Here is a 17,735-nt window from a genome sequence, read left to right as displayed (position 1 = left end):
ATTAGACTTGATTAGGATTCTGTAGCTGAGAAAAGGATGACAAGAACTTTACGAACTTACCATGCATGGTTTCACGGCTTAAATTGAACTATCTGCAGAATTTCGACTAATGAAATTCAGTTGACTGTGTTTTTTAATATATACAAGATAAATTACACTCCCGTTTGAGATCTCTATCCAAATACCATATAAATGAAACAAGACAGCAGCGATCTATAAAAATAAAATTAAGGAATAGCATTACAAAACTACTTGAAATTCAATGAAAATAATTACAACGATGACCTTACAGTTTCACAAAAGTAAAAAAAAATTAACTTTTTAACTTTTGTTTCTAAAGGCGTGGTACGGCCCGGATTCTAGGTCTCTATGTGAAATGGATTTCATATTTGGGTGTTTTCATAGAGTATTTTAACAGACTGTATCTTTATTGTTGTTTTCAATTTGTAATTGTTTTAATTAACCAAACAATAAAGTGTTCATTCATTCCTTCATTCATGTTCATTCACTTAAGTTCAAAAGTCCTGAGATTATCTGGTTACGGTTCCAAAGCAAGCTCAACTTTCCTGGGAGTGCTCCACCCTCATCCTACATAAGCATCTCCCTTCTACACAAAGCTTCTCATTTGGACTGGGCCAAGAGTTGTTAACATTGCATAGATATTGTAAGTGGTAAACGTTAGTATTTTTTAAGTTTGATAACATCAGTGCTAAGTGTTTTGGCAAAATATACATTCACAATAAAATCTTACATTGAAGGGCATTAATGCCCTAGATCAACCTAGATCCTACAAGCTCCTGTACCTCTCTCTAGAAAAGAATTCTTAGACATCATCATGTAGTAGCTATAAAGGTAGATACGTTCCAATCAGTTCCTAAAGAGCAAAGTTTAGGACATTTGATGTTTAGTCAATTTTACGGTCTACGTCATTAGCTTTTTCAATCTCAAGCAATGTTTAATAAATTGCATCACATTTTTATTACCTATTTAACTATTTCACAGAATGGGAATGCCACTAAGGACTGAAAGAGATTTCTGATTGACGTCCTTTTGGTTACAAAATGAACTATGGTGTTTCTGAGTTTCATTTCTAGAATGTTCTTTCAAGGTGTGACTGGTGGGCCTGTTAAACTAAATAGAACAAAATAGCTACTGACGGAACAATTCTGCGATCATACAGACGGAGCAACTTGCTACCCTATTTGGATTCCCACAAACTTGTAAATGAAGTTGCACTTACCTATATGAATGCAAGCCAACCCTCTGCAACAAGCCATCAGCATGTGGCACTGGACAAAACAACGAATAAAAAGAAAAGAAAACCCAAGTGACCTACGAAATCCCAATTGAGGAGACTGTGTTCATTGGTAACGTATTCTGTATACTACATGGTGTGGTGTTCACCTAGAATATGAAAACACTTGCATACAATAATACAAGTCTGCCATTGATTTGGGTTAATTATTGGATTTGCTAGAACCATTTAAGATCATAACCTTGCTAAAGGTGCAGAATATGATACTAATAGAATTTGCAGATTTTTAGAGGGATCAGGCATTAAATACCCAAGGTGCCACAGAGCCGCCTCCAAAACATAGTAATATCACACTAACTCATCTCCTCTCTCCCCAAACCTGCTTGTCTTCAATATTCAGCAGATTTTCAATCGTTCTGTAACTGTCTGTTGTGCTCTGCATTTGCACATCTTTCTCATTCATTCTCTTGCCTGCTCTCCCCCTTTTGCAACTTCCCTCCTACTCTAAGTTTGTATCCTTCTCCTCCTTCTTTCAAAGTCGAACTTCCATTTCTCTCTCCCTTCCATCATCAATCTTCTGTCGTGATTTATTACTTGCCTTCCTCTACATGTCTGCCCCTCTTTCTACTGCTCTTTCCTCTACTTCCTTCCTCCTATCTTCACCTGTATGAGTTTCTCGCTCCCTTCTCCTTCCTCCATTCCACTCCATGTACACCTATTTCTCCACCCTTTCTCTCTCTCACACTGTATTTTTAGGTCTTCTCCAATCCCTGTTCTATCTCTTGCACCGTCTCCCACTCACCTTTGTGTCTTACTGTCAGTGCAACAATTCCTATTAATCCTTTCCTGGCCCGTAGATTTATAAGAGCTGCCACAGCTTTGCAGATTCATTCATTGAAATATGTAACATATATCTCCTTCCACCCTTGCGTCTTCTCACTCCATCACTGCCAAAACTGCTCCAATTTGTCTCCTCCTATTGGTGATCCTACCTCCTGCTACCACAGTTAATCTACCTAAATCCCCTTTTTAGATCGAGCATTCAAGACCTCTTGTATATACTTTAGAATATATACTTTAGTATATACTTATAAGTGTATGTACTTTGTGGGCTCTGGAGATCAGCCCTAGGACTTGTCTGCTTCCGCTTAGGGACTTTTTTTCCTGTTCAACTGCCTCTATTTAACTGTCTTGATAGAAAATAAACAGCAGAGGTCAGTAAAGGTCAGTAAAATACCAGAATTGCTTTCTGCTGTGGGACTTTTTTTTTTTCTGGCAACTGCCTCTATTTAACTTTCTTGATAGAAAACGAGCAGCAGAGGTTAGTAAAATACAAGAATCACTTTAGCATTCGCAAGATTCCAGTCTAAAGAAATGGTCTTCCACGAGCACCCGTAGACAGTAATATTTCTTTCAAATCTTGTATTTTCAGTGAGATGACCACCGAAGGCCCTGCTTTCATATTAAAAACAGTGCTTTGGACTATACCATTTCCCGCTGAAAGGCAATATTTCTCTCCATGTGTTCCCATACCTGGTGTGTCACACAGTTTGGTGCTTACTTTCCCTCCATGTTAAAGAACAGTGGATGTTTCAAGGCCCAGGCTAATGTGCTGCATAGCTAAATACATATAAGATCCCAAAGGAGAGACTGAATGCATTGCAAATGCTTATTCTATCGTTCTGCTCTCTATGTGATCGTCTCACCCACAATTTCTTCCTCATTCAATTTCCAGCCTTCTCTTTCTCTCTCCCTCGGTTCCCAGATATTTCTCCTTAACTACAGCATTTTGTGTCTAATCTGATTCTTCCACCCATTCTCTCCACCTCTGCCTTCCTCCCTCCATAACTTCCTAGCTCTCATGTTCAATTAATCAAAAATACCGGATAGCTGAACAGATATTACACACCCTTCGATCAACCCCCAGGTTGTCCCATTTTTTGTTCTACACATTCTCCTAGTTGCTGCTGCGCTGGCTACGGAGAGGGTAAGGGGTAGAAACAACATATATAAATATATCTCCGACAGCCATGTTTGCTTACTGTCCTTGCGTCTTACCTCAAGCCCTGTGAGACTAAAAGAGCCATCAAAAACTGATATCTCAGGCAACTCTTAACTATTCACAAAGTACCGAAGAGCTTGCAGCTGCTTCCCTCCTTAATCCTTCCATAATTACTAAATCACTCCTCCATTCCCACATATTTCTTTCCCTGAGCCAATGCATTTCCTTTCCACAACCATCAGCAGTGCATGCCAGATGATTGTCTGCTCGACCCACACCCTCAAATTAGATCTACTTTTCTGGCTGTGTCAATGAATGAGCAGAATTTAGTGGTGGTTTGCATCATCTGCCTGCAGTCGACTCCTCTCGAAAAGCCTCTCCTATGCACCACTGACAGCAATAGAGTCTCACACCATGGAATGCAGGATGTAAGTCTTAGCCAGTTTTAATGGCCTTGTAGACTTTTGCACATTCTCACTCCTAATAATCCAGGCTTACTGTAAAACCATCATCTTTTGTCCCAAACACTCAAACCTTGCCTCTAAAGCCACTGAATCTTAAGCGGTATGTACTTCAATAGACAAATCTGCCCAGATGTGTTAAGAGCAGGGTTATCTATTACAAATAATTGTGAAATAAGACCTCTAATAACAACCTCAAGGATATGACCATCACAACAAAATCACGTATTTTTAGCTGGAGAACATTAAAAGATTTAAATACAGTTTGTGCCATGAAGAATATATGGGGAACACCTTAAATTCCCCCAAAATGACCACCTTTGGGAAGCAAAGAAAAATTATGAAAAAAGTCAAATGCTATCCAAAATATTTGCAAATATACCTCATACCTCATGCTGAGAAACAACGACTTAAAGGGGGTATTTTATTCTTTAAAACATATTTATTTCTTTTTTTCTCCATCACTGATACCAGACGGCTTGTTGTAAACCAACTTTGACATAGGTATGCCAAAATCTTCTGCTTCCAGGACAACCATCCAAACCAGCAAACAAAAATAGTAATTTACACAGAAAAACCTGAAATCTGCAAAACGGCCCTGTGAAACAAGCAGAAAAATGCCCCCATTGGGGCTCCTAAAAAAAATATCACACCTGCTGTTACGAATCAGTATTGCTGCGGATCTGTCTGACGGGGGCTGCAAGCATGTCAGCCCGCAGAAAAGCCATTGTCCTGAGTTTTTAAAATTTGATGTGATGGCAGGTGGGTCCTTGATGTAACCAGAAAGCAAAGGAGGGAGTGCCCGCTCCCTGAGTGTCCCTGCACCAGGAGCACCTGCTGCAGGGGTTGGCACCGATGGGAGAAAGTGCCTGATTTAGGCATTTCTCATTGGCACCTCTGACTGGCTAGACTGGGCCTGCTCAACCATTCCTGCTAACCAAGCATGCAGGCCCTCATGGACTACAAACGTTTTCATGCTCTGCCACAAAAGGAGACCAACTTTCCAATTACTGCATCTCATTGGCCTCACTCTTAGACAAGACATTCATCTGGGGGCTGAGCAAGGATAAGGATGTGCTCCGTCTTACCACCGCATGGCCTCAGGTGGAGCAAGTCCTTCTAGGTCAAGCATTGTTGGTAGCCGCCACACATTTCACTGATTGTCTTTGTGCGACCAAGACTGCCCACCCCATTCCAACCACTTCAGGCACATTAATCATCTGGCGAACAGGCTATGTGTAGCTGGTCTGGGCTGCCCACGCTGCCTGTGCTGGAGCTACCATCGCCCAAGTCACGGGGCCCACAAGGTAGGCTGAGCTCGGATGACCCAATGGGGCTGGGGTCTGAGCCTCTGCTGACACACTCTTCTTCTAGCACCAGACACAGCTCCTTGAGGTCCACGTTCTCCTTCACCAAATCACCCTGCAGTCGCTCCAGCTCTGACAGCTTTTTCAGGTAGCCCCCGAGGTCATCTCGCATCACCTTGGCTGCATGATGGCCAAAAAGCTGCCACTCGCGGGAAAGGGTCTTCACTTTGAGTCGGTCATCATCGAGAAAGCAGCAGAGCTCACGCAGCTCCTGGTTCTCCTCTTGAAGACGATGGTTCACCTGCTTGAGCTCACGGATCTCAGTTAGGTGCTCCTGTAGCTGCTTGTTAACCTCCTTGATTAGACGACCCCGCTGAATAAGGGCTGCAATCTTCTGGGATTCCTCCTTACGCAGCTTTTGTACCAGATCCTCCTTGCTGTAGGCAAGAACCTCCTCATCAGACATCTTGGAAAGGTCCTTACTGAGCAGGTCTTGCTCACCACTCATTCTGCTGTCCAGGAAAGACACTGTGTGCACGTGTGACTGCTTGAGCTCAAGCACCAATCAGTGTACAAGTCTAAAAAATAAACTTCCAGCCTTGGGTAGAATTAATCCTCCTTAAATCAGCATTCCATGTAGCGGAGAAAAATACATCAGCCAAGACTAGCGGCAGGAACAAAAATGAATCCACTGCATCTGTTACTAAAGAAAATTGCCCACTCCCCTAATCCATTCCAAATCCGGATTGCAGGAATCTCTAGGAGAGATTAATGAACAAGCAAGAGGATTAAGGCTACTGCCTGTTGCAAAGGAGAGGGAAAAAATGGGCCATGAAAACATCAAAGCACCAAAAAAAATGTGTATCAAAAATGAAAACTCTCCTTCACTGGGGTATCCTATGGTCTAAGCAGGTGATCCAACTGCTTTGTCAATGGCTGGCAGCAGTGGCGACCAGAGACTGTAGCTCGCTGGGGTACTTCCCAAGATGAGGTGGGCTTTTGGTGTTCTCAGCCTGGCTAATGGTGGATGAGAGAGAAACAGGCAGAGATGCTTGCCTTCAGCCGTGTCCTCTTGGCTCAGGCGCGGGTGGCAGGCTGCGGCGGCCGGGAGAAGCAGTGGGTGATGGGGTATTCCGCAGCGATGTTGCGCGGCTGGAGCTCCGCCAGCCGCAGCATCTTGGCAGAGAGGACCACCACGGGAGACAGCTGGTGGTTCGTTGACGGTGGTGCCCGGTATTCAATCTCCTCAGGCCGATGCCTCCGGGCGAAGGCTGCGCAACGGGATCACAGCCATCTCCGAGCGATGGAGGAGCATCGAGCCCCAGCCGACGGCTCCTGGGTCCGACCGCGGGTGGACGAGCTCTGAGCAGGCGCAGGGAAATCGGGGAACAAAGCTGAGGAGGGAGCTGAGGCGGCGAATGGCGGAGCCAAGGAGGAGCAGCCGAGGCGCTCGGGCAGTGCCGCAGCTCCACGGGGGACCCGCCTGCTGGGCTCGGCGATGCTGCGCGGAGGGGGCACGGCGGCTAATGAATTGGAAGAGGAAAAAAAACTGACGTCAGGATGTCGCTAAAAGCCGCCCGTGAAAAAAAAAAACACAATTCCGTCCTGGGCTCGAGAGGATATCCTGTCCGAGCAGCTTAACAATGGAGGGAGTTCCCACCGCGGCTCTCGGGGGGCGGCCCCACCTGCGCCCCCGTCTCCTGCGCTGGGATCCCCGGCCTGAGGCGCACTGCGCGGTCTCGGGCTCCGTCCTGACGACGCGACGTGCACCTGCGCGGGGACGCACGCCGCCTCCCAGCGCGCGCACCACCCCGGACCGCGAGGACACCAACGGTCAGCCTGGCGTTAATATTAATACCATCACGCACGCCGCAGCCCTCGTTGCGTCTTGGCACCTGCCTGTTCTCTACCCCCAGAGTGGCCCTTTTATCCACCCTCGGGGTTAGAGCAACTGAAAACGATGTTAATTACCTCGACCTAATCCTCCTAATACCAAGAAACCTCTTATTTTAGGCTAAATACACAATTGCTTGGGCCAGAGAGGTGTTGGGAGCCGCTGCCTCAGAGGAGTAGACAACGAGTCCGTTTCTATGCTGCAGGCGTAGGTCACTAAATAGGGACCACTGTTCCCCCGCTCACAGAAAGGGGTATACCTCATATTACGGGGAGGGCTCGGTATTATTATTATACTGCGCCAGAGGTGCGGTATCAAGTGCTATACAAATAACCAATTAATATCAGTCATCAGTAGATGGAGAAAACAACCACTCCAAACCTCTGCAGGGGGTTGCCACATGACTCCGAGAAGACCGCAACTACAGAGCTACATTGGAGGACCCCATATCGATAGTGGTCAAGCACTTCAGCTCTTATTTGCAGGGGGAGGCATATTTAAGAAAGTAATTGAAACCCTCACCTCTATGAGGACACAGTACCAATAAAAGATAACAAATGGTAGGCAAACCTGTAGGAAGAATCCACACCAAGAGAAGGGGACAAGTACAGCTGTCCTCAAATGCAGCAGGACAATCCACAAAGAGACATCCGTGCCGTCTTCTCCAGTAGGTGAACACTATGTCATAAGTATGCAGCCACTACAGGTGGAAACTGCATCATTGGAAAATACAGCCATTATGGTCCTTCTCAAGAGGAATACACCAACCACATCAGGAAGAGAAGACAGCCATTGTATCTGTAGGCGAATGCCACGTCCGTCACCAGGAGCAGTCACTCACTAAACATGTGTAGGAAGACAGAAGATCATGAGGAAAAAACATCCGTTTCAGTTGCTACCTGGTGGAAGATACTATGTCACTAGTAGACAGCCATTGATACTTTCACCTGCTGACAGGCACCACATCACTAGTAGAAAACAACTACTCTGGCCAGCCTTGAAGGAGGACATCACATCACTGTTCCCAAAGCCTTCTTTGACTTCAGAGGACATCACCTAATGTGTCCACTCAATTGACTCTGCCCATCGGAGAGTTTGAGGTTGTAATATGAAAGCCCTTGAATAGAATCTGCATTATGTGCACCAATTCACAGGCCTTCTCTTCCTACCCACAATATCTTATTCATGCTGATAAGTGGCTTTTCTTCCCCATTGATGGTAAACCCTCTCTACTGAGTAGTACTTCTGTCCTATTCAAAGTATGTCTGGCCTGATCAGATGTGCTAGTGCCTTCCATTAAACTGTAGTTGGCAGGTTAATAAATTCAATCACAAAGGTAATTGTGAAATTATGGATTCCCTAAATACATTTGCAGCTTAATCTGTAGCCATCCCTCGTAACTTTCAGGTTTCCTGCTGATGGCGACTTTCTGGTGTACAATTTTAGATCTGGCTCAAGGCCGCTTGCAACATTTTTGCCAAATTGTTTATCAAACCCAGATGGGACTTCGATACACTGCGTTTGATTGCAGAATGTGTGGCTGGTGCAGCAAGAGGGGTATGCTTGTGTCATGAATTAGTGTGAAGTTTAGCTGTTAAGGTGAAATCTGCTGTTTCCATTTGTGGTATTGTAAAAAAACAGAAGTTCTGGCTTTACATAAAGCTTTCTGGGGCCAGCCATTTGTTGCAATATCTTCTGTTTACATAAGCTGTTTCCTAACTCGAATAGCATCAGTTTGAGAAGTAGTTCAGCAAGTCCTATATCTCCCATGTTCAATGAAAATGATGTATTCCTATTCTTTTTTTTATCTGTGTTGTAAACATAGAAACCACGTTTATTCTCTTGAGAGCAATAAAACAAAAATAAGCAGAACTGCAAACATCATAAATACCAAAGGTGTGCTTTGTGTAGACAACTAAACCACATAAAGTAAACAAAGATAGCCTGCAATGTATGAAGGTGTGTAAAATTGCAGCATATGTGCCAAACAGCATGCTTTTTGTCCAAAACTGTCATTTAACAAATCAGTCAATTCTGAGATTTGTAGGCTTCATTTAGTTCACTCCGAATAACAACACATTTTATAATCCTGACACTAATGATTTTTTAAAGGAAGTTTCAGGCCAGGACATATGTTGTTCAGCCTTCATGGAGATAAATGATTGCCCCAATGTACAATGCATTAGTGCTGATACTCTTGCAGGTACTGAATTGCAATGTTAATGACATAATATATTTAGAAGTTGAAGGACTGAATTAGTATGCAGATTTTACAATATTTTCACCTACAGGTGATCATTGCAAGTAGGCCTTAGAAGGACACGTAGTCTACATAATTCCATAATTTCATATAAGTGATGTGGTCAGGGAGAAGCCAATAATGTGTCAGTTTTCATGTGTGTCACTTGTGACTGTGCCTCTGTATGTTCTCTGTGACCATGTGTCAGTATGTCTTGCTGGTTATAACTTTGTCTATATGTGTTATCTATACATGCCTTCCTCTGCTTTGGTACTAGTATGTCTGTTGGTCTGTGCCCAAGAGAGTTGTATGATGGAACTATGCATGCAATTACATTTCATGCCTTAAGGCGGTCTTTACCATGACTGCATCTTTACCATGCATGACTCCACAACTAATTTCATTGTAAAGGCATGCTTGGTAAAGGCTTATGCTTGGTAAAGCTTACACCCCAGCCCCCTGCACTGAGCCCTAAAACCCGGCCCTGAAAACGACCCCAACTCCATACTTACAAACACCCCAGCCCACGCTCTGAGCCCTAAAGCTGGCCCAAACCCTAAAACGACCCCGCCCTGAGCCCTAAAACCGGGCCCCAGCCCTGATAACAACCCTGCCCCAGCTCTAAACCCTAAAACAGGCGTCCCTACCATAAAAACACCCCAGCCCCCATTCTAAAACCTCCCAGAGCCCTAAAAACTACCCCAACCACCTGCCCTGAGTCCTAAAACCCAGCCCTAAAAACTACCCCAACCATGCCCAGAAAACTACTCACCAAGCTGCATCCCGATCCTTCCCGTTCCTCACAATTTCATCCGGGCAGGAAGTCCCTCCAAGTCTCCAACACCTCCCACCCACTCGCTCTGAGTCTAGAGCACTTTATACCTTTACCGCCCTACAACAAAAATCGCTGTAAAGGCATGCATGTGAAAAGAAAATGCATGGTAAAGGCATATGCGTGATAAAGGCAAGCGTAGTAATGCTTGCACTGTAACTGCACACGTGGTTCAGACCATGTGATTAATGCAGTTTTCCACCCAAGAGAGATTATATGTATGTTTGTCCATGGGCATGGGTACCTGTATGTCTCTTTATTTTTAGGTTTCATCTAGACAATGCATGCACTATCACTTCGGATACCCGTTGGGTGATAGCTGCGCTACACAAGTGTCCCTTACATTACACGACATCGCTTGCAAGCAAAAAAAAAATTTGAAACAGGTTTGAGTCCACCCCATACTTAACGTTACTTACCATTGGTTAGCTCCCACATTGCTCTCATTTTTTTGCTTCTCATTGGTGAGGGTCTCCTCCTGCATCCACTTTCTCTTTGGTTCTTCTGGTTGTTTGGTTATCAATGGAGCTTAGACCAAGTACAGTTTCCTGCCTCTGCAGACAGTGTCCTTCCACTGGCCTCCGCCTTTAGGGCTACAATATTTAACATTTTTCTTCTAGTACTCTGTAAGAGTTCATGTGTTGCAGGAGCTCTCTACTCACCCCCCCCCCCCCCACCCCTCCTTGTTGTTTTCCCTGTCCCTCCCACCCACTCCCTCCTGGCCTCTTCATTGTTGCAGTCCTTCCCAACCCCCCTCTGGTCCCTTTTTTCACCCCTCTACTCCCGTCTCAGAAGAAAAGGCGCTACGACAGCCAGTGCTGACTGCGTCATAGCGCTTAAAAAAACATTAAGCCATGGTTTTCATTTGTCAGTGAGTTTAACAGCACCGCCCTGAAAGGGTCAGATAAGAGATCACAAGCTTCTGTCAGCATTTTTGCGTCTTTTAAAGAATAAACTGTTTTGTAGGATATGTCCACATTGCTGATGTAAGTATTCTTACCGACTTTGAGCATCTACTCACTCTGAAGCTGCTGCAGGGAGAGGACTTTTGAAACGGACTGTAATGTGCAGATTATGTTTACCAAACCTACTCAGCAGTTTAAGAAGGAGATAATTCGCTCAGGGCCGGACTGGGGACCCGAAGCAGTTTGGGGAAATGATGTTGCATTAGCCGCATTTTGCACCGAGCGAATGCTGAGGGCCCAGAGAGTACCGCCACTCATGAAAATGTTTTCTAACACATTTTATTGTTTTTTACTAATGGAATACAAAACACCAAGCGTAGGCAGTGCCACCACAGAATAAGCACTGGCAAAGTCAACAGGTTTTGCATCCGCAAAGTAAATTGGTTTTGTCAATATATTTTTAGACATGTTGCACAGCAGCACAACTGCTGTGCAACATGGATTAAACTTTTATTTTTAAAAAAGCTCGATGACGCAGCCAGCGTTGACCGCACCATAGCACTTTTTTGTCTTTTAGGACATGTTGCACAGCAGCTTGCTTATGCTATTGTGCAATATGTGTAAAAACAGCATGGGGAGAGGGGTGGTTCAGCAACACGAGGGCAACCTGGCCTAAAAGCAAAAAAAAGTGCTATGACGCATCATAGCATTTTTCTTTCAAATTTAAGCCATATTGCTTTTGTGTAGCTTAACCACCCCTGCCTCCGCTCTGTTTTTACACATTGCCCAGTAGCAAAAAGCGATGTGACACTGGCCATGTCTTAGTGCTTTTAAAAAAACAATTTAAACCATGTTGCACTGCAGCTCGTGCTGCTGTGCAACATATCTAAAAATACATTGACAAAACCAATAGATTTCACAGAAGCGAAACCTATTGGCTTTACCAATGCTTGTTGCTTAGGGTGCCTGTATGTGTTTTGGTTGGTTTGTTGCGTGTCCTTATCTTATTTGTGCTGTGTGTAAACATTATTGTCAGTGTACATGGTTGGGTGGCTGTACGTATATATGTCTTTCTGCAAGAGTATTTCTAGGTGTATTTTCTTTATGTCTCTTCCCCACTGTGCACATTTACCTGTATGTGTTTCCTGTATGTGTGTGCATCGTGTGTCACTGCGTGTCTGCATGCTTGTTGCCTGTACCCCTGCCTCTTTATGCTGTTTTCCTACATTGGTGCCCTTGTGTTTTGGTCTGTGTGTATGGGTGCCTGTATATTTGTTGGCCTATGTAGTATACGTAAATGAACACCTGTTTGTCATTTCTTCTGAATATGTGGGAGCATGTAAATATGCTTGCACAAAGTATGTGTTTTTATTCTTCAAGGAGAGGCAATGGATTAAATAGGCCCTGACACGTGACTCGACTCTTTTCAACATAAAATGTGATTTCCTCTGCAGAACAGTCAGCTATTAAGGCTGCATCTCGCTGGCACCACTCATGATTCCAATTACCGAACTGGCAGCCATCTGCCCGTCAATGTCCTTGCTGATTTGTGTGCCCCATAGTTCATGTTCGTTTATGTGGAGATTGTGACTTTGTCTTTTGGCATGATTACTGTAGTTATATGTGTATTCCTATATGGGTGTGTTATCTGTGTGTGTACTTGGAGGCAGGCATGTCCATGGTTGTAAGCTTGATGGCATGCATGGGTGTTGACAGGATTGTTGGTCTGTGTGTACATGAAAGCCTTTGTGCTAACTCTGCTACTCATTCATACCCTTTGACTCTGCCAGTCCGTCCACACTCGTGTTTATGCATGAGTGCTTTTATGTCTTGTCTGTACTGTAAATGTGTTGCATGGGGGTGTGTGCGTGTTGTCTGTGTTGTGTAACTGTCTCTGTGTTTTGTCTGTGTTTTGTGTGCCTGTATGTTTATTGGTTTGTGCCTATTGCATGATTTATTAGATGGACCCATATCACTGGACCACTAGATTGCCAGCCCTAATCATGTATTTAGGACACTGTTGATTTGGAAGATGTAGTCTTGGTTCACCTAAAGAACTGACTTAACAGATGTCCTAAAGCTCTTTTTCAGAGTGGTAAGAACCGACGTTTTGGAGGGCGTGGCAGGGCCGGGGAGTGCAAAATGTGGGGCCAGCAGGCATTAGCCTCTTTTATCTGCCCCGCCACTTTGCTTCCATTGCCCGTGTGGTGTGAGAGACTTGGGGCGACAGGGGTGATGGGGACGTAGCTTCATCGATCGCCATTAAAGAGGACTGCAAGGTCGTGCTCAATCTCTTTGCCTTTGCCCTTTTCGCCATGCTGCTGCCTCCTGTTGTGATCCCACAGTCCTACTCAGAGGATGCTGCAGGCAGGAGATTTCTCTGTTACCCACCCATCCATCATTTGTTTTACAGATTTTCCAGGGTGTTTACTGATGGTAATATGTCTTTTTGAGTTCCTTTGAATGTAATATATCGTATTGTATGTAATCTACCTTTTGTCGTGTTGGGGTTGTGTGAATTCATGGTTGGCAGGGACACTTCTGGTCACCATGGCATCTCACAAGGAACAAAATACATAGAGTACCAGTTTCACAATGACCGAAATGGGGCATTTGCTGCATTTCAGAAACCTTGCACTTTTACTATGGGTTGTCAGTTGCATACACAACCCTTACCAGTCTTCCATTCCTGCTGTTTGCCTTAATTGTTGGTGGCCTTCTGGGGCGATGGAGAATGCGGCCAATACAAGGGGGCCTAAGTTATAGCCTAGTTGTCGAGACCATCTCTCCGGCAGCTGCTGGAGTACCGTAGGTGGGATGCTCTGGGGGAGTGGGCTTCTAGCCTAAGTGACTAGAGCTTGGGTCTGCCCAAGAGTGGACTTCTTTTGTCCCGACCTGGGGCCCAAAGCAGGTCCAGAAGTAGTGTGTGGTGACAGGAGGACCAGGTGGAAAGCAAGTCATGAGACCACAAAAAAGTTTTGAATCACAGGGAAGGACTGAGCTGTAGGTACCGTGATGTCTAGCTGACTACGTACTGGGGAAAGCCATTTGTATAACAATCCTAAAAATAAGAGGGCATATTTAAATTAGTGAATTGGATGAGTTATCTTTTTTGTTAATAAATGGAGACTAAGATTATATTCTCTAATAAAAGCAACAATTTGGATCTCAGGCTGTCACTTAATGAAAATGGGGGTCACACAGTGGAGGGGATACCCCGTTTCACGGGTAATCGATGTGCCCCCCTCATTTGCACCTGAAACCAATAATTGTAGGAAAGACCAGGATGGAAAGCATGGTTTCCCAATGACACCATGCTTCCAGCTAAATGTCAACCCCCATTAAAACATATCCATATGTCTCTTGGTCTGTGTACAGGGTGTCTTTATATCTGTTGACCTAAGTACATAAATGTCTTTGCTTTTGTTATGTGAGCATTCCTGGCCATATGTTGCAGGGCATACATCAGAAATTATTTCTCCAAGCTGAGGCCAAAGTTTGACAGGCCAGTATCACTCTGCTCAGTTCTCGACTTTAAATATGTCATCTGTCCTTTGTGCACAGGTGTCTGTATGCCTGTTGGTCTGGAATCACGGGTGCCTTTATGTCTTTGTATGCAACCTGTCCATGTGTCATTCTGTGCATGTATATTTTGTAATTCTGTACTGCATGAGTCAAACTTTTTGAGTTTACAAGTGCTTGCTTCAGTTTCTAGTACTAGTACCAAAGAGCGAATTTTGAGGAGTCTGGACCAAAGGTTAATTTTTCAAAAGATTATTGGCCGGAAGTGGTGTGATTCCACTCAACTCAAGCGATCAATTTCGTATGTTTCTTGTGCATTTATAAAGCATCAAAATACAAGAGGGCAACCAAGTGACCTATTACTGTTAAATGGCAGGGAGCTGTAAATATGTGTCGGGGCGGGGGTGCAGCACTGGGCAGAAATATGTTTCTGCCTGTGAGTGACGCAATGATCACAGCTCTGTTCGACGTACCAAGAGTGAGAACGAGCACCGAGGAGGGAGATATAGAAATGAGTGAGGGATGATGAGCGATCCTGCCTGAAGTTGACCACAGACCACAAACCTGGCCTCTCGGGCCGTGCTTTCTGTTTAGTGGACACTCGTCTTAATCTAAATGTTGGTACAACGACCCATTGTGCCGAAGAGATTATGAACGCCTTCTCGAGCCTGGCCGGGAATTTGCGCATCTTGTGACTGCAGTGCGTCGGGGCCTTATGACCGCCTCTCTGGGAGGAACAATGTGGTGCTTCACTGTTCGACCTTCACAAAACGATAAACCTACTACGGCCTCTGCCGGGTAGGCGTGGGGGTTGCTTCGACTCGCTAAATAGTTTCTGAAAGGCCTGTCCACAGACTGCAGCGCGCTGTAAACAAGCCTGACCCTGTAGTGACGAGTGTGACGACTTCAGACAGTCTTGGGATTTCAACAAGCAGCACGATGACTTCTGGGAATTGTAGTTCTACTTTTAAATTCTATGTAATGGCACTACATGACTATCTATGTAACCAAGCGTTACAATTCCACAAACAGTTCAAAGGACATGACCCCAATAGTTTAGGAGCCACAGAGAAGATTTTGGGTCCTAAGATATTTATGGGGCGAGCGTTACTCACTCTGTAATATTGAAGTCATTCATTTCTATGGCAGTGCCGCTGTGTAGTGTCCAAGTTACTGAAATAAAGCTCCGAACCCCGAGGCTGCCAGAGGGGTAGAACACTTGCTCATCTTAGTAGCATCGCATTAAGTGTATTCCTCCTTCAGGCGCTAGCTGGCTCGGCGCGTAGTCGTCACTCCAGGACACCCCTTTATGCGTCACCTTTCAGAGAAGCACCAGTAACTGTTCGAGGAGAGACCTCGAGGCACTAAATCTAGCTAAAGTCGGGGTTGGCTAGATTATGCCACAAGAAGTTGCAGTTACACTACACAATAATACCACAGAATTATTCTATAGCATTATTTCACTATTTTGTCATTTTAACACGGACATGCCCAGGCAAACATCTCACCGCATTAGATCCTGTTTAACACCTGAATACAGCATCTAGCAACTGAAAGGGGACCAATTAACCTTTACAAAGAATCTGCTGTCGCATCGCAAAGCACCAATTTAGGCACCTTTTAGTAGCTTTTGATGGGTTGGAGCAACAAACAACATTTTTTAGCTGAACCCATTAAATGATACAGCAGACGGAGGATTATGAGACAGGGGCAGTAAACTCCTGTAATGTGAAATGTAATGTGGACGGTAATTTACATTTAAAAATGTCTGCAAGGAAAATGCCACTCCTGGCTCATAGTTTGCAACATGTAAGATCGTACATAACAACCTCAATACATTCCATAGTTATAGAATTTCCTTGGTGCCAACACCGATTTTTCCTGTAGTAAAATGTCTCTTATAATAGCTGTTTAACAGCTACATTTGAAGAAACCTCACTTTTTGTATCGTGTTTAACAACATCACCCTTACAACTTACACCCTCAAACCATCTAGTAAACAAACTGTTGTGAACTTCTCTTACCCCAAGTAAGGAAAAAAAAGTGGTCACTCCAGACGTAAGTGGTAAATTTTGTAACTTCATACCCTCTTTTTAAAGAAAATGACACACTTCAAGACCAGATGTGAGAGCAGTTTTTGCGATCTTTTATGCATCCATTCCCTCGCTTCACCAAACTATTTGAAGTTGGCAAATATAAAGCAACTTTCAAATGTTTTTACATCATGGTACCTTAGGAACTCACACATATGGTCAGACGTAAAATGCGTACCATTGTCCGTGACAATTTCTTTGGAGGAACCTTCCAACAAAAACACATGTACAAGAAAAATGATGACAGATTCAATTGGCAGTCTTCCAGTGTTTGTCTGGCAGTAAACATTCAGAACATTTATCAATGGCAAACTTGACCTGGCTGTACAAGGAAAGCCACCAATGGTTTTGTTGAATTCTTTTACAAGTTTTGGTCGCGCCCAAATTTCCTTGATGGGCCATCAAAATGATATAAGCTTATATCTATACAGGTGGCACTAACAAATTGCCTCTCAAAATCATTTAATTCACTACAGACTACTCCTCTGATTCCTGCATGAATGTTTTCAATCCACTCACCAAACACCTACCTTCAGGCCAACCCTTCACGATAAACTGTATGACTGTCTGCGGATTTTCATCACTTTGATACGCATCCATCCAATCTTTCTCAGTTATAACTATACTGCACTCTCTGATGGCCTCCGAAACAGGCACAACACATTCAGTATTATTTGAGCAATCATTTTCTTCAACATCCTCTAAAGGCATACACAACAAGCAATCAGCATGGAAATGTTTTCCTCCTGGCAGAAGTTTGACAACAAATTTGTATTCTTGAAGTGTCAAAACCAAACCTATCAACCTTGTTGACAGATTTCCTAACCCACTTCTATTCAGAATATGCACCAAGGCTTTATGATCTGTCAACAACTCAAATTTGCAACCCCATATGTACATCTTAAACTTTTGTACAGCCCATATGCATGCAAGTGCCCGATTTTCAATGGTACTGTAATGGACCTCACTTTGTTTCAATGTCCTGCATGCAAAGGTTACTGTTTGTTCTTTTCAAGCTACCGCTTACACCCCAAAACCACGCAGACTGGCAACAACGGTGATTACTGACATATTTCTTCGTAGAATGCACTCAAAGCAGATGCACCCTCAATTAACTTTTTAGCATTATAAAACACAACATCCAATATTCACGTGTCCACAAAAATGTCTGCCCCTTCCTCAACAAGGCTCTCAATAAATTATATGTTAAACTTTCCCTAGGACC

The 17,735-nt window shown here is 44.1% G+C and overlaps 1 protein-coding gene across 1 annotated transcript; it reads right to left on the bottom strand.

Annotated features, from left to right (window-relative positions):
• Positions 1 to 409: 409 nt before the first annotated feature.
• Positions 410 to 6,801, bottom strand: CCDC85B (coiled-coil domain containing 85B). Its single transcript, XM_078660461.1, has one exon. The coding sequence runs from the start codon at positions 5,531 to 5,533 to the stop codon at positions 4,931 to 4,933; it is 603 nt and encodes a 200-aa protein (XP_078516587.1). The 5' UTR covers positions 5,534 to 6,801; the 3' UTR covers positions 410 to 4,930.
• Positions 6,802 to 17,735: the final 10,934 nt, after the last annotated feature.

Source organism: Lissotriton helveticus, chromosome 9 (genome assembly GCF_964261635.1).
Source record: "Lissotriton helveticus chromosome 9, aLisHel1.1, whole genome shotgun sequence".
NCBI classification, from domain to species: domain Eukaryota; kingdom Metazoa; phylum Chordata; class Amphibia; order Caudata; family Salamandridae; genus Lissotriton; species Lissotriton helveticus.
This window is presented reverse-complemented; position numbering and strand designations above follow the sequence as displayed.